Genomic DNA, 17,707 nt, shown 5'->3' with positions numbered 1-17,707 from the left:
CGTGTGCAAGATTCTTGATGTGGATACGTGTGTTGAAAGAAATACAATTAAACCTTGGGAGAGGCATTATGCCGGTAATAAACAGACGCACTGGTTCAGTCCTTTATTAATTTATAAACAGTAATAAAAAAAATAAAAAAATAAAATAAATACTGTTTATAGATTAATAAAGGACTGAACCAGTGTGTGTGTTTATTACCAGCATAATGTCTCTCCCAAGGTTTAATCGTACACACTATATAGTTTTTGTATCAGGCACAGGTATGTCTGTGTGGTAATGAGTCTTCTCACTAACTGCTTTGTTTCAACCTCAGTCCCTCTGCATGGCACCTTGAGCAAGTGTCTTTTACTATAGTCCAAGGACCTTGTAGATGGACACTGAAAGAAACTTGTTGTGTGAGTATGTGTTTATGCATGTATGTGTGTGTACGTGCGTGTGTGTGTTATAGCCTCCTTGTCTTGACATTGCATAATAGTTGTAAACAAGTGCTGCCATTATCTAAACAGTGTCTTTCATTTTCAGTCTCCCATGAAAGCATGTTTGGTCATGGAGAAACGTTACTTTACTTGGTGAGGGTTGGTGACAGGAAGGGCATTAGGGCATAGAAAATCCCCTCAACACATTCCATCTAACCCAAGAGAGCATGGAAAAATGAACATTGAAAAGAATGGCGATGCTATTGATGATATATAGGGATTTAGGAAATCCAGTTGAGCATCCTACTCAGCATTTCATGTGAAATCTTGGTTAACAAAATTTATGGGAATAAAATCAGAAGAAAGTATTCGCTTCATCCAAAAGACATTCCATTCAAGTTGTAAATTCAGGAAATGTACTGATTATATGGTTAGCACATTCATTGTAGTATATAAAAGTAAAGAAACAATGGAACAAAGGTGATGATATTACATTCTTTAATCAGGGTCACTGACTAAAGAGTGTAATATCATTCCTTTATTTGTTTACTAAATATATATATATATATATATATATATATATATATATATATATATATATATATATATATATGTATATGCATATGTATATACGTATATGTACATACTTACATCTATATATATATGCATGTGTGGGTACAGGATGTCATGAAACGTGTACAACAAAAAAATACGAAGTACGAGTACATGAAATAGGAACTATTTTTTCGAACAACGAAAGACAGAAATGGAAAATAAAACAAACGACATAAAGAACAACCCTTCATCAGTTGTTGGCTGTTTTTCTAGTCTCGTATTTCGAGCATTTAACAACAATATATGCTTTTGATAAAACAGTTGCTCCCGCAAAGCAAATTAAATAAAATTTGGGATTTTGCAGAGGGTCAAAATTGGTAACACAAACAGGACAGTGAAAACAAACAGGAAGGGCTACTGAACCTAAACGAGGTTGTGGTGGTGAATGTGTAAATCAAGCTTGGACAGGAGACAGACAAGAACATGTCTTCCTCGTTCCAGCTATGACAGAGAGAAAGAAAGAAACACAAGTTAGGAGAAGAAAGAAAGATGGCCGATGGTCATGTGGGATCTACGTGAGCAAGGGAGGAGGAGGAGTGAGGGAGAGAGAGTGACAGAGTAATAGGATAAAATGGTGGTTTCAAATTTTGGCCTAGGGCCAGCAGTTTTAGAGTGGTGGTGGTGGGGGATAGGTGATTACATTGATATGCAATACTTGATTGGTACTTATTTTATCAACCCTTTAAAAATGAAAGGTAAAAATTAAGCTTGGCAGAATTTGAACTCGGAACATATAGACTGACAAAATGTCACTAAGCACCATCTTAATAATGATAATAATAATAATGATGAAGATGATTTCTTTATTAGCCATAAAAGTTTAAAGGTATACAGAAAAAGAAATACAAAGAAACAGATAATGGCAAAGGTGATAGACATTATATAATATGATGAATTAAAAGCATATATGCAACAATTTATATGGAAATAAATAAAAAAAAGTATGCTAAAACACACAAAAATTAAAACGAGATATCTACTTAAAAATTTTAATTCAGGGTGTTGGAGATTCTAAAGAATTCAGGATCATTGAAATATAGTGCTTTGTTAAATCTGTCTGGAATTTTAAATTAATATTCTGTTGTTTTTATGCTGTTTAAACTGTGATCTTATTTCATTCTTGATCCATATTTACCTGTATCATATTGAGTTTAATTTCATTAAAAATGCACCTCTATGAAATATTGTACCTTTTCATAAGACATTTAGAGTTCAGTATTCGTCAAGAGTGTTATGTAGGTGTTGAAGGAAAGGTTGTTGACTCTGCAACTGATTGGAGGAAACCCTATTAATGCCTAATAGTTGAAACAGTAAATAAGTATTTTACACTATTGTATTTCCTGTCTAAGCCCTGCTAACATGGAAAAAACAGATGTTAAACAAGCATTCCTTTTCAGCTGTTGCATGTTGCCCTTATAATTAATCAGGTCAGTGGGTTTGTTGAATCTAATTAAATTATGCTAATCACTTACTTAATACCTTAAGCATAGCATATTGTCTAGTGACTAGCTGATATTTTGTTTATAAATCTTGGTGGCTGGATAGTCTAAGTTGACCTTGGCTAGATTTGAAATTTAGAATAATTAATTTCTGAGCAACTTCATACCTTCCATCTTGACTGAAATTCAATCATAAAAAAATCTCCATTATATTGAGTTAAAGGGAGCATTATTATCCACAGGGGAACCAATATTTTGTGGCTTCAACTTAGAAAAAGGAAATTCTAATCACATTTAATAATATCAAGTTATTAATATTGCAGTAAACTCTTAGATTTAGTTTTTAGATTAAAAAATTAAATGTACCATTTATACACTTTATGTTATTAATTTCAGTATTTACTTATGTATAAATTGCAACTTGTTTGCATAAAATTTCAATTTATAAAAAAGTTGGAGTGTGACTTGTGCACGAGGCTAAGAAATCTTGAAGAAATGTTATTATTGCAACCACTATAAGAAGTGTAAATGCATATTGAATAAGGGTAAAGCCAGCTTGAATAAATAACAAAAGCATCTTAATGTAATAAAAATTAAATTATTCTAAGTCTGGTCTTCTGGACTTGTCAAGTGGGTTTAAACATATTAGAGAAGTCTGTGGCTAGACTGACATAATGGAGTATTTAGGAGAAGAGAATGGTGATGAGTCAAATAAAGTTAGTTCACAAAAGTTAAGAGGTGGAAGAGAGGGACAGTAAATTTTCAAAGGAACATGTGGAGAAATAAGGAAACATGAAGGGAATGAAAATTAAGAGCCAAAACAAAGAAATATGAAAAAGAAAAAGTTTTTATTAGGTCTTGTCTGTCAGGTTATACACATATTAGATAGATAGGTATAAAAAGGTAAAGTTTTACCCCTTGTCAAACATCATCCCCCTGGTTATTACTGGGGGAAAGCGAAAATGTTAATTGCATATTTCTGCTTTCAAACTTAAAATTGTGTAATTTACAGAAGTTTGGAGAGTATTGTAGTTTGCTTGAAGCATTGTGTATTGTTTATAAAGAATAAAAAGTTTTGAATGGTACAACAATGCACTATAGTACAAAAAAATGGACTATATACCTGTTGTAATTTAGTTATCCATAGTCCGATGATATTTCAGAATACAATTCCTTCTTCAGATATTCTTAGATGGTGTCGCTGCTATAATCTGTTTTCCAATGGCTTTTCTTTTTTCGGAAGCGTCTCAGCAGTGATCTCATGAAGCTCCTTCCGGAATTCCTCATGAGAAGTGCATGAGGCTGGCTATATCTCAATCTAGTGTGTGTTGGTACATTTGTAGCGCTGCTTCTAAGTTATGTATTATACGTGCAGCTTGTTGAGAGGTAGTTTTCTGTATCAGAGAAAATTGCGAGAGATTTAAGAAAGTAAAAAGAAGCATTACTAGAAATGCTTAAGGTAAAAATGGGTGCACAAAGGGAAACAGGCTGTATATTCAGAGATGGATAAAGAATTGTTAGACAAGGTCACTGACTGGGGGAGTAGTGATTACATTGTAATTATGCTACAAATATGGTTGAGGGTTACCAAGATGTCAATGTAACCTACCATTTAAAGCCTTGTTTTATGATAAGGATTAGCGTCAGTCTATGACAGAAATCCAAAGATATCAAAGAAACTACCACATGACTTAGAAGATAAGACATACTTTACGTCATTTTGAAGTAAAAGAGGCAGCATGATTGTCATTCAACTTGGATTGATTGAAAATATTGAAGCTCATGCTTTTTGATCTCCCTGGAAACTAAACATTTAGCATCAGGTCTAATCATGTGAGAACCACAGGACATGAAAGGACACATTTTACTGTGGTACTTGTGAGTTTGGTAAATGAGACTGTGTTTAAGCCAACAGTGATACAAGATGAAAGATTGCCAAAGGGAGAAAAAGTATGACATAGAGGTTTGGTTTGCTGTCATTGCTAAATAAAGGATTATATTGTGATTAAACCAAGATTAATAAGAGTAAGAAACCAGAGACCTGACACTTCTGAAGAAGAAATTGCCCATACTTTGAGAACAGTTCTATGCATTATTGATAAGAAAGGTGAAAGAGAGAAAGATCAGTCACTGAACATAGCTGAAACTATGATGCCAGCTAGTCTCTCATCTTTTCTACAAGCTTTTGATGTGATGTTGAATAAGCTATTGAGAGATAGGTTTCAATCTGGATAACCTGAAGTCTTCACAGCAGAAGGAACTGACCAAAGGTGGCAATGGTAAGAAGTGAAGTTTGTCTCTTGTATCATGAGTAAAGAATGCATGGAATGATATTCCAGCCAATATAGTGATGAGTTTCCTGAAAATGATTTCCAAGATGGTCAAGAACAGGAAGATGTAACAGGAAGTACCATACTTATATGATGCAGATGAAAAGTTGACATAACTGGAATGGGAGGACTTTTATTGATATCTGTGATAATGAAGAATGCTATACTGATGGTTTTTAAACTGATTTTTAAGTTTGTAGATTTTTGTGAATTAATAATCTTTTATTTTAATAAATTTAATAAAATAAGTTTGTGTGTGAATGAGAAATGAATTTTGACATTTTAAATTCAAAAATGATTTTTATTTTATTTCATTTTCCTTTTGTTTTATTTTGATGATGCAGATTATTGCTAGTTTTCTTGGTTTCTAAATTTTTTATTAAAATAATTTTAGTTTCTGGTGTGAGCACATTAAGCTTCATATATAAGTCATTCTATAATTGAATTCCTCATTCATGATTTTTCTTGCGGTGTCCAATGTTTTGATATCTGCATAGTTTTGGAAGTGGTATTAATTTCATAATTTTGTTTCAGTTGAAGAAAGCAATTGCTAAATAGTAACACTGAAGTTTATAGAAAAACAGTAACAGTTTCGAAAATAAACACTATTACTAATAGGAGTCAAATAACTAAATGCCAATTATATAGTACAACAATGCAATATGGTTTTCTATTTCATTAACAATGGCTCCCAAATGTGTGTACGTGTGCATGTGTGTGTATGTGTGTTCTTTGAGTATGTGTTTGTATTGTGTGTGTTGTGTGAATATGTGTATGGGTTATTTTTTTTGCATTGTGTATGTGTTGTTTGTAGAAAATATTGTGTGAAGCAGTGGCTGAATTTTTTTAAGGATCCTATTCAATTTAATAGATTATTGTGTTTCACTTAGGTTTAGTGTAGTTTGATGGGTCCAGAAACATTTGCTGAAAACACTTTTGTCAAAAACACAATGGTCAAAAGCTTATTAGCTGAAAGATACATTAATCAAAAACTTATTCATAGAAAAAGCAAATTGGATGTTATGTGTGTGTATTGGATGTATTTCCATAACATTATATCATTTGAGTTACCGCTGCCGACTTCGTTTTCAGTTCTCCTGTCAATAGATTTAGTGCTTGACAATGTTTTCAGTAGTGTAATCTTCCTCCTGACACTGTAATAAGTTATCTTTTGTTTAAGTTGACTTACTCTTCAATCTTTTATGATGCTAACAGACACTTAATATATTTGACATTTTATTACTGCAACTGACTGTCTTTATTTCCCTAGTGAAACAGCCCATGGCCCTTTGGAGAATTATTTCAACAATAATTCTGTAGCTTATACCAAGATAGATATATACTTGCACTATTATCATACTAGAATCTTACATATTACAAGTATTTGTCTTGTTTCTCTTTATGGCACATTCCCTCTATATATATCTGTATACCTAGTTATCTCCTTATCTTCTGCCCTTTTCTGTACCCATTTGTCAGTTTCTTAGTCAGTTTCTTTGTCTGTACTTACCTGTCTATCTGTCTACTTATATTTGTTTATCAGCCTGTATGATCTATCTGTCTTTTTGAAACTCTCTTCATCATATTGGTCTATTGCACTTCATCCTTCACTATTTCGCCATCTTTTCTTTTATATATGCCTGTCAGTCAGTCTGTCTCTGCCCCCCCTCCTTCCCACCATCACACACAGGTGCAGACAGGCCTAATAAACATATTTTCAAAGATAAGTTTTAAGCATAAAAAGATTTTCTCTGATAATACTGGTCTACTGACATACATTTATCTTAAGTTATTAAACCATTATGTAACTGAGACATTCCACATTGTATTCTACTGACATCTTTCATTCTGACATCCCTTTCCCTCTTATCTATCCATCTTTTTACATAGTCCATACCGGTGCCATGCAGAAAGCACCCTACTGCTGCCGTGTAAAGGCATCCATGCCAGTACCACATAAAAGTAGAGTATTTTGTTGAGTCAAAAGTTTTACAATATTTTGGTAACTTACCTTCTTTATTCATCAAGTTACAACAAAAGCAGCCTCGCATTCAAACTAGAGGCCATCGTGTTGCACCATCTGAAGCCACCTTTCTGTTGTGGGGATAATAGTAATAATGGTACACCCCTCCAACATGACAAGTTGTATATGCTAGTCACTATAAATAAGGTGATGTTGGTCAGTATAAAGAGAGAGTACATAGTAGATGGTCATAGATTGTCATGGTCTTACTTGTCTTACTGCTATACTAGAGTGGGCATTATAACAATTCGACATTAAGGATTACAACACTTTCTTCCAGTTCTTGAGCCCATGCTAATACTAGCACTTGCCCTTCAAGGCAAAGAACTCCTTCACTGAAACTTCCACCTTTTCTTAGTTGATGAAAGGTCACAAGTGCAAGAACTGAGCTGTAGATTAGTACAAGTAATAATCTGAGGGAGCTAGACCCAGACTATATGCTGGGTGCTGCATCAATTCAATTCCCTCTGGTTCCTGGAGTTTATTCCAGGTCTTTCTAGCAGTATGAGATACTGTGTTGTCTTGCTGTAGAAGAGCTCACTTTCTGTTAACCAGTACTGGATATTTTTCCCACACAATGGCATAAATTTGCTTCAGCTGTTCAGAGTACAGGTTGGAATTGATGGTTTGACTCTCTGGAATGAACTTGTAATGAATGATCCCCGCATAATTCCACTGGACACAGAGCATCACCTTGTGTTTGAAATTCCTATGTTTGGTTACAAGTTTTAGAAGCTGGCTTTGTTTAACCATTGCTTATGTACATTAGGATTGTGGATGGATGAAAGGCAAAGTCAACCTTGGCAGAGTTTGAACCTAGAACGTGCAGACAGACAAAGTACCACGAAGCATTTTTTCCAGTGTGCTAATGATTCTGCCGGCTCACTGCCTTTTCAAATTTTGGCACAATGCCAGCAATTTTGGGGGAGGGGTTAAGTCGGTTACATTTACCCCAGTGCTCAACTGATACTTATTTTATCAACTCCAAAAGGATGAAAGCAGTATTTGAACTCAGAACAGCTAGAAGAAATGCTGCTAAGCATTTTGTCCAACACAAAAATTATTCTGCTAGCTCCCCATCTTAATAATAATCATATGTAATAATTATGATAAAGATTACAACATCAGCAACAAATAATTGTCAAATTTTATGTATAAAGCTCAACATTAAGTTGGCTTCACTTAGATTAAGAAAGCAGTTGAGAATTAGAACACTTAGAAGAGAATGTTTTACTATCTCTGAATGAGTAAATATACTGTAAGTTGAAGCAGATGGTAGTAATTATCAGTGCCAACAAAATGAGGTACAAATCTTGAAAGAATTTTAGATTGTAGTGAAGCTACTTTGCAGATGTAGCTAGTTTAAATCATCTTTCGTAAACATGACATTAAACATTGTTTGTCACTATTATTTATTATTTTTTTCTATTTTAGTAATTTTTTAAAATCTTCAACTGTTGTTAAGAAGCAACATTGTTGTCCCAGATACAATAGTATCTTCTGCAGGGAGAAGATTTATCTCACCAGTTAATTTTGTGAAATCAGAGTTTAGTACTGGTTCTTAATTGTTCCTTGACGCTTTTAACTCTTTTGGTATCAACTTTTCTGAGAACTATATTTGTTTTTTTATCCTAAATAAAAAACCTTCTGATCAAAATTCGAAAATTTTATGTGATGTTCCAAACATCAGCTTCCTCATCATCGTCATCATTTTTTAACGTCTGATGGGTTGGACAGTTTGACCAAGGTCTGGAGAGCCAGTGGCTGCTTCAGACTCCAATCTGATCTGGCAATGTTTCTACAGCTGGATGCCTTTCCTAATGCCAACCACTCTGAGAGTGTAGTGGGTGCTTTTTACATGCCACTAGCACAAGAGCTAGTCAGGCGGGCCTGGCATCGATTACGTTTGGATAGTGCCTTTTACATGACACCAGCATGGGAGCTTCTTAAAAATAAAGATATTTTACCAAATTCTTTGTTATTTTCAAAATTAATTGATACACAAGCAATGTATATCAACTGAAATATGGTAACAAAAAGGTGAAAAACATATATTTCACAAAAAGATATTGTTGTGTGCTGTGGTTTATCATAGAACAATAGAGCATGCTTTGAGAGAGATTTGGCTGCTATTTCTTGTAATTTGAAATTTTTATTTTCAGACTGCTTTCATCAATGGCCAAGAAAATCAACGTAATGGAGACTGGCAAGAAGGTATAAAATACATAGAGGAAGCTATCAATGAGTTCATCAAAGAAGAGGAAGATTGCCGAATTCTCTGTGAAGGTCCTTATGATCATGAAAGTTTCCCAGAGTTTATCAATGCAATATCAGGTCTGTGGAGTCTTCATTGTTTCTTAATAATAATAATAATAATAATAATAATAATAATTAATTCTGGTTTTATTGGTCACAAGGGCAATAATAATAATAATCTTTTCTACTAAAGGCACAAGGCCTGAAATTTTGTGGGAGGGGACAAGTCAATTACATTGACCCCCAGTGTTCCACTGGTACTTATTGTATTGACTCTGAAAGGATGAAAAGGAAAGTCAATCTCAGCAGAATTTGAACTCAGAACATGAAGATTGACAAAATGCTGCTAAGCATTTCGCCTGGTGTTATTTCTTTACTACCCACAAGGAGCTACACACAGAGGGGACAAACAAGGACAGACAAACGGATTAAGTCGATTATATCGACTCCCAGTGCGTAACTGGTACTTATTTAATCGACCCCCCGAAAGGATGAAAGGCAAAGTCGACCTCGGTGGAATTTGAACTCGGAACGTAGCGGCAGACGAAATACCGCTAAGCATTTTGCCCGGAGTGCTAACGTTTCTGTCAGCTCACCGCCTTAATAATAATTGCCACATTAATAATAATAATAGTAATAATAATAATGATTTCAAATTTTCGCACAAGGCCAGAAATTTCAGGTGTGGGTTTAAGTCAATTAAATTGACCCAGTGCTCAACTGATGCTTATTTTATCAACCCTGAAAGGGTGAAAGGCAAAGTCAGTTTCAGTGGAATTTGAACACCAAACATAAGGATGGATGAAATGCCATTAAGCATTTTGCCCAGACTGCTAATGATTCTGCCTGGTTGCTGTCTTAATAATCCTTTCTACTATAGGCACAAGGCCTGGAAATTTGGGGGAGGAGGATAGTCGACGACATGAACCCCAGTACTCGACTGGTACTTAATTTATCAACCCCAAAAGGATGAAAGGCAAAGCTAACCTTGGTGAAATTTGAACTCACAACATAATGCTGCTAAGCATTTTTCATGATGCTCTAATAATTCTGTCAGTTCATTGCCATAATGATCCTTTCTACTAAAAGCACAGGGCCTGAAGTTTGGTGGAGGGAGATAGTCGATTACATCGACTGGTACTTAATTTATCAACCCCAAAAATGATGAAAGACAAAGTCGACCTTGGCAGAATTTGAACTGCCACTAGGCATATCAATGAGGTGGTATGATTTTTGTCTGAAGTCTTTCAATATGATGTCTGGCCTATTTGCATCTATCTTTCTGTCAGTTTGAATGGTGAAATTCCAGAGGAGTGAGATGTTCTTATTATCATTATTATTATTATTATTTTTTTTTTTTTGGTAGCTGATAAAAAAAAAAAGAGTTTGTGGTATATCTCTTTATTCTAAAATTCCACCAGATTCAGTATTACTTCCTATCTATCTGCGGTTGATAAAATGAGGAGTAGTTTAGTACTGAGATTAGTTAAATCAGCCATGTCTCTTCCACAAATTTGTGACCTTATGGCTATGTTAGAAAAAAGAAATCCTTTCTATCATAGGCATAAGGTCTGAAATTTAGGGGAGCGGGATAGTCAATTATTTTGACCCCTGTACTCAACTTGTACTTATTTTATCAACCCTGAGAGGATGTAAGGCTAAGTCAACCTTGGTGGAATTTGAACTCAGAATGTAAAGACAGGTAAAATGATGCTAAGCATTTCGCCTGTGTGCTAACATTTCTGCCAGCTTGCCACTTTATACCAGCTTAATAATAATAATAATAATAATAATAATAATAATAACAAGGCTTCTCCACATTGAGAGGTCACAGCTCTGGTACAATGGACATGTGATAAGGATTTTTCAGGGAAGAATTGCGAGATGGATTCTTCAAGTCAAGCCAACTGGCAGAAGATCTAGGGGTAGACCAAGAATGAGATGGATGGGTAATATCCATTGACTTGGTTGTAGTTGATTACACTTGAGAGTCTGGTCAGAAAGTCTCATGATGGTTGCTTTTGATAGGCCCATGTGGAGGAGGAGTCTGAGGACTCTACTGTCATGACTCTCCCAGGTATCGGGGGTGGAGAAGATGGATGGAAGGACATTGCTGGTTCTCTCTTGTTTGCCAGAGGGGCATCAAATGAGGAAATTGCAAAGACAGGTTACAATTTGTGTAGGGGTTTACGTAAAATTAGGTGAGATGGGGTGGGAAAAATGAAATAAAATGTATACTATTTTTACTTATCAAGAGTCATTCACCTCTTGATAAGTTCACTGGAGGAGAGTGCTTTCGTCTCCACCCTCACATTACTTTTCAAGTGAGACTTGAAAAGGTCGATGAGGGCTTGACCAAAAAGAAAGGCGTCTGCTTTGTATCTGTTGCATCCACAAATATCAACCTTAGGATTCACATTGTGTGCTTATTCACAAAAAAAAAGAAAAAAAAAAGAAATCTATTAACTCTCCAATTCCATTCCTTCTTTCATATTCAGAGTAGATAGGGTACAAAGAGCTATTTAGTTTACTTTTTTTTATTTGAATATGAAGGTGCCGTTACATGTGAGAAGTGTAAATCAAAGTGTCTGATTTAAACATAATTAGTTGCAAGATTGTATTGAGAAAAAATATTTACTTATTTATTTTTGTATGCCAAAATCTGTTGAAAAGTTAGAGATTAAGAAGTGGGAAAAGTCTGAAAAAATTATATTTTTAACAAATGGAAGAAAATAAAGCATAAATCTCTACCTTCATATTGTTTATCTTATTTCAGAGCACTATATCAGTGTTTTAAAATGCCAGGATAAATGTGAAGAAAAGCTAAGCTTACTTTATGGTGAGAAAGTAAAAGACTTCTTCCCAGAAATGTATAACTATTTACAGTTTGGTTACTACAAATGTAAGTATCTGCTATAAGCATTTATAACATTACATTTTAAGTTTAGATGCGTGCATTTATGTGGCTTTCTGTATATCCGTGTGTGGCTGGGTGAATTTGTGTGCTTCTATATGCCTTTACTTTGTGTGTGTGTGTGTGTGTGTGTATGTGTGTGTGTGTATGTATGTATGTGTGTGTGTATACTTTTACTTGTTTCAGTCATTTGACTGCGGCCATGCTGGAGCACCACCTTTAGTCAAAGAAATCAACTCCAGGACTTATTCTTTGTAAGCCTAGTACTTATTCTAACCATATGATTTCAGGTTTGATCCTACTGTTCAGCTCCTAGTGGTAAACGTCTTTTGCTGTAGCCTGGGCTGACCGATACCTTGTAAGGGAATTTGGTGATAGAAAATACAGGAAGTCTGTTGTATGTGTGCAAATCTGCATGAATGTTTATATTTCACACTTGTCAATGCTTGAGTGAAAAGATGGTGATGTTGATATTCCTTGTTGACATTTTGACTGGTTGCTTTGCACTTTTGAAGGCTTGTAGAATAAAGAATTCTCTTATTTGAGAAACAAATAAGAATTGGCGACAAGAGGATCCAGGTATAAAATCCTATCTGAAATAAGTCTCCATCCAAACCCATGCTCCAATGGAAATAATGGTTATTAGACAAACAAATGTGTGTGTGTGTGTTTAAAATGAATGTGTGTGTATAGACATGCACTTATACACATTATACTTATGAGATTGTTTCTCTTTTTGTTTGTGTAGAAAATTTGTATGTGTGTATTTATGAATATTTATGAACATTCGTAAAAGCACTTGTGCAGTGCCACATAAAAGAACCCAGCACACCCTGTAAAGTGGTTGGTGTTAGGAATGGCATCCACCATAGAAACCATGCCAAATGAGACTGGAGTTTGGTGCAGCTCCCCAGCTTGCCAGCTATGGTTACACTGTCCAACCCATGCCAGCATGGACAACGGACGTTAAATGATGATGATGATGATGACTTGTATGTATGTTGGTGGGTGTACATGTATGAGTCTTGACTATCATGTAGGAAATGTGTTTGTGTGTATATAAGAGTAAGTACTACTATTTTGTATATACTTACATGTATTTATATATGTATTTTCCATTTACAAATATTCCAAGGTTATCATTAAAACTGAGTTTAATTTCTGTGAAGATTTATTGAAGATATTACTAATATATTCTTTAATGTAAGCACAAGACTTGAAAATGATGATAATGATGGTAAAGAAAGCAGTTGCTTGGAAGAATATCAGAATTATGATATATCTAACGACTGTGACTCCTATCATCATCATCATCATCATTCCCACTAATATAACTATAACCAGTAACTTTAGTATCCTTTTCATTTCCAGCACCATCAACAACATCTGCTGTTAACAGGCACTGCTATTGTACATAAAAGCTTTCATGGTGTCTCTCCTAGCTTTCATCTTTTTGGTTTGTCTTATCACTTACTGAGTTCCCTTTGATGTTTTTGTGATTAAGAGGGTGTTTGTATTAATGGTATGTAATTTGATAGCCTTTGTTTTTGATTGTAGTGAATGATATTCCAAATGCAGTAAAGGCTACAGCTTCTTATCTATTGTTGAAACCTGAAGATCCCACCATGTTGGAAAATAAACGGATTTATATAAAGTCTGGAATAACACCTGAAAATATTATACCTCGACCAGTATGTATGAATTTGTTTGATGATATATATCTTTTTTTTCATTAAAATTCCTTCAGCAGTACCAGAATTAGTCTTTAACCAAAAGTCAATTGTTGCTATTTAGAACAGATGACTTAGCCAATTGCTGAACTTTTGAACATTTTTTCCAATTTTTATTGTGTTAGTAGTTAATTAAATTTGGAAAATTCAGCTATATTTTTGGCGAGCAGGGATAGTGGTGTCATAGCTGCTCAAAATTAATCTGTATATATTTAGTAATGTTTAGTGAATGATTGTAAAAATAAGTTGAAACTTGTATTAAAGTTGCAACAACTAGCTAGCCATATCCTCTTCTTAACTGAATTTTCTTAGGACATGTCTGTCACCTGGACACGTTTTCTTTTGTAATACAAATTTAAGTTTACTTTCTCTTCCATTAAACACTATGTCTAAATCAGCTAAAATATTCCTCCAATATTTCTTGTTATCAAAGTTACAGATATATTCAAATATTAACAAATAGTTAAACTCAGTATAATCAATATATTGAAATGTACTTGAATAAATTAGTGTACATTATTATGTTTAATCTATGGCGAAATCTCTTGTGCCACAGTTATATGGTTTAAACCAGTGGTTTTCAACCTTTTTTTGTCTGTGAATCCTTTTGATTCTTATTTTACTCAGATTTCCCTCCCAGACATTTGAAGTTTTAAAAAAATCTCATTATATTTTTATAATTAAATATCATTAGGAATTGTATTAAAAAATAGTTAGAATATTTTGTGTATTATAGAAGTAAAGCAGATTTGTTGCACGTAATTTTTAACAACTAAATTTTATATGAATCCCCAAAGGCCATGTGGACCCTAATTGAGAACTACTGGTTTCAATGAAAAGAACTCCTGGATTTTGTAATAATAGGAAATATATTTATATATTGACTGTAGAGTATTGAACTAAATGCTTTTACATAACTATCTCATTCAATATCTCACTGTCTTGAGTTGAAATCTCCCCAGAGTCCATTTTGTCTTTCATTGCATAAAAATACATAAAGTAATCTTTTCTACTCTAGGCACAAGGCCTGAAATTTTTGGGAAGCGGTAGGGGGGTAGTCGATTAGATCAACCCCAGTGCGCAACTGGTACTTAATTTATTGACCCTGAAAGTATGAAAGGCAAAGTCGACTTTGGCAGAATTTGAACTCAGAACGTAAAGACAGACGAAATATCACTAAGCATTTTGCCCGGTGTGCTAACGTTTTTGCCAGCTCGCCACCTGAAAATACATAAAGTAATGTAATAGAACTGACTGGCAATATGATAGACTCAACTAAGTTGACTGCACCTTTCACCTTTATATTTAAACAAAATTAGTCTTTTTTTATATGTATAACCATGAAGTAATTCTATGTACTTACATGTCTATTTTTAATTGCAGGAAGCATTGAAGTATTTCACACATACAAAACAGATAAAAAACATACTGCAATATGTCGCGGAGAAATATGTTTCTGCTGTTGATGATGAAGGTGAAGTAGATGATGTAAGTGATGCAAGTCACTTAGCTAGTCCCAAAGAAAATCTTATTGTTGAGTCGAAACCTCCAGCATCTGTTTTAGTGTCATCTCAATAGATTTTGCTTTTAACAGTTACTATGTTTACCATTGTCCAGACCAATCTTTCTTTTAACCCTTTTCATCAATTTTCTAAAGTATCTGAAAAGAACCATGCATGTTTAATTAACATTAATCTATTAATATAATTATCTCCTAATATATTTTCTAACTATATATTACCTTATCTTTATCAATGCCTTTTCTTTGTCGCATCTATTTTCTTTGTCGCATCTATTTTCTTTGTCGCATCTATTTTCCTATATAACTGTTTATCAGTGGCCAAATTAAGTATCTGTAAGTAATGAATAAACAGTTGTGTACAATCGTTAAGTCTGTTAAATCATTGAGTGACCTCATCAGTCCTGTGTTGACGGAGCCTCTAAATGATTGCTTGATTTACAAGAAGTAATAACCAAATCTCACTCAAATCACACCCTACTATCTTAAAGAAATGACCACATAGGGTGTTGGAGTACATTATGATGGTTATGGCAGGAATGCTTTGGTCATAATTGTTCTGCTCAATCAGAGCCAACTTTGGGCCAAACACTAACAGCAACAAAGCACTACAATTGTTTTGTTGCATTTCTAAGTTTGACACTTCTATGTCCCTCAGTACATCTGTTTGTTTGATATAGCTACCAGATCTTTTGGTATTTTATGAAGGAGAAAATGTCCCTCCCACCTCCTTTATGTTATGAGACAAAAGCCAAATCCTAACAGTCTTATGTACTCCTGAAAACAAGGAAAATAGGTTATCTTACTACTAACTGGTGTATGCTTTAGAATCATATATATTTGTATCTACCCATAGCGCTACAGAGAGTATAAATGACCTTGTATTTTAAATTTGACTTGCCCATTTAAATATTTTTTACATTATAATTTACAATAACCTATTTTTGCCACTGATACTCACTTCAGCTGTTGATGATGCAATCATTTCTATATTTAAATCTAGTGTTATATGTTCTGTCTTCTTATATATATATATATATATATATATATATATATATATATATCAACCTTTCAGTTCTACTTCTGTATTTCTTAATCTTTCTATTGTCTCGGTTTGAAATTTATTTAGAAAAATCTCTTAAAAATTTCTTTGTACTTATTTCCTTTTGTGAGATTTTGAGTCCATAAATAGAAATTTGCAAATATTGTGCCATACGCTAGACCCATTAGACAATATGCTTTGCAGTATTTTTTCCTGGTTCTTTACTCTCTAAGTTCAGATCTTGCTGGTATCCATTTCACTTTTCACCTTTTTAGTGCTGATAAAATAAATACCAGTCAGACATTAGGGTTAATACAATCAACTGTTTTTGCTCCAACCACAACCCCCTCCCCTCAGAATTGCTGGTTTTGTGCCTAAATCACTAGCCATTATTATTATCATCATCATAATTATTTTACTATTACTATTGTTATTATCATTATTGTTGTTGTTGTTCTTCTTATTATTATTATGAAGGCAGCAAGCTGGTAGAATCGTTAGCATGCTGGGCAAAATGCTTAGCAGCATTTTGTCTGTCTGCTTGTTCTGAGTTCAAATTCCGCTGAGGTCGACTCTGCCTTTCATCCTTTCGGGGTCGATAAAACAAGTACCAGTTGAACACTGGGGGTTGATGTAATCGCCTCATAACCTCCCCCCAAATTGCTGCCCTTGTGGCAAAATTTGAAATCATCATTATTATTATTATAATTATTATTATTATTATTATTATTATTATTATTATTATTATTATTATTATTATTATAACATGAGATTAATATTTGAATTATTTTACCGTCAGTTTAACAGCATTAATCAGTTAAACAAGTATCTATTAATTATCTCTTTGTTTTAGATCTTTTATTGGTTTCAACAGTGAAAGTATTTAAGACATATATTTGAATTCTGTTTATATACATACATATATATATACACACACATACACTCACATACATGTACATGTGCACATGCATACACACACAGTTATCACGTATGAGCTTTCCCCATCTGGTGTAATGTCATAAATCAAAGAGAGAAAATATGGTGTTAAAATGTTTCATCATTTTATCACATGCCGTTTGATAAATTACAATGGAAGTTGTCTCACAAATGTAGTTAGGGCATCACAACTATCTAAACGGATTATAACTACAAAGTTGTTGTTTCAAATCATACCATTTCCTATTCAATGGATTTACCTTGTACCTACACTGTTGGAAGGGTTTCAGGACAAGGCTTTTTGGGTAAAGTTTACATATGGGGGATGAACTCCATCAAAGGTAGGTCCAAACTATTCTGTTTCATATATATAACTACTATTTCCATGATAATGAAAATAACATGAATATAAGTAAGATGTAGGTTGAGATTCAATGAGAAGTCATGTATTTAATACTAATCTCTACTGAGCATTGTTATAAATGA

At 33.9% G+C, this 17,707-nt stretch overlaps 1 protein-coding gene across 1 annotated transcript in view; it reads left to right on the top strand.

Moving 5' to 3' along the window:
- Positions 1-17,707, top strand: part of LOC106883505 (prolyl 3-hydroxylase 2) — a 105,944-nt gene that overhangs the window by 73,609 nt on the left and 14,628 nt on the right. Inside the window, exons 4-7 of the mRNA XM_089353115.1 lie at positions 8,987-9,158; positions 11,857-11,982; positions 13,552-13,685; positions 15,108-15,299. Coding sequence (XP_089209241.1) covers positions 8,987-9,158; positions 11,857-11,982; positions 13,552-13,685; positions 15,108-15,299 — 624 coding nt within the window. The remainder of the gene's footprint in view (positions 1-8,986; positions 9,159-11,856; positions 11,983-13,551; positions 13,686-15,107; positions 15,300-17,707) is intronic.

The sequence above is a fragment of the Octopus bimaculoides genome, chromosome 5 (assembly GCF_046866305.1).
Source record: "Octopus bimaculoides isolate indiv1 chromosome 5, ASM4686630v1, whole genome shotgun sequence".
NCBI lineage: Eukaryota > Metazoa > Mollusca > Cephalopoda > Octopoda > Octopodidae > Octopus > Octopus bimaculoides.
This window is presented reverse-complemented; position numbering and strand designations above follow the sequence as displayed.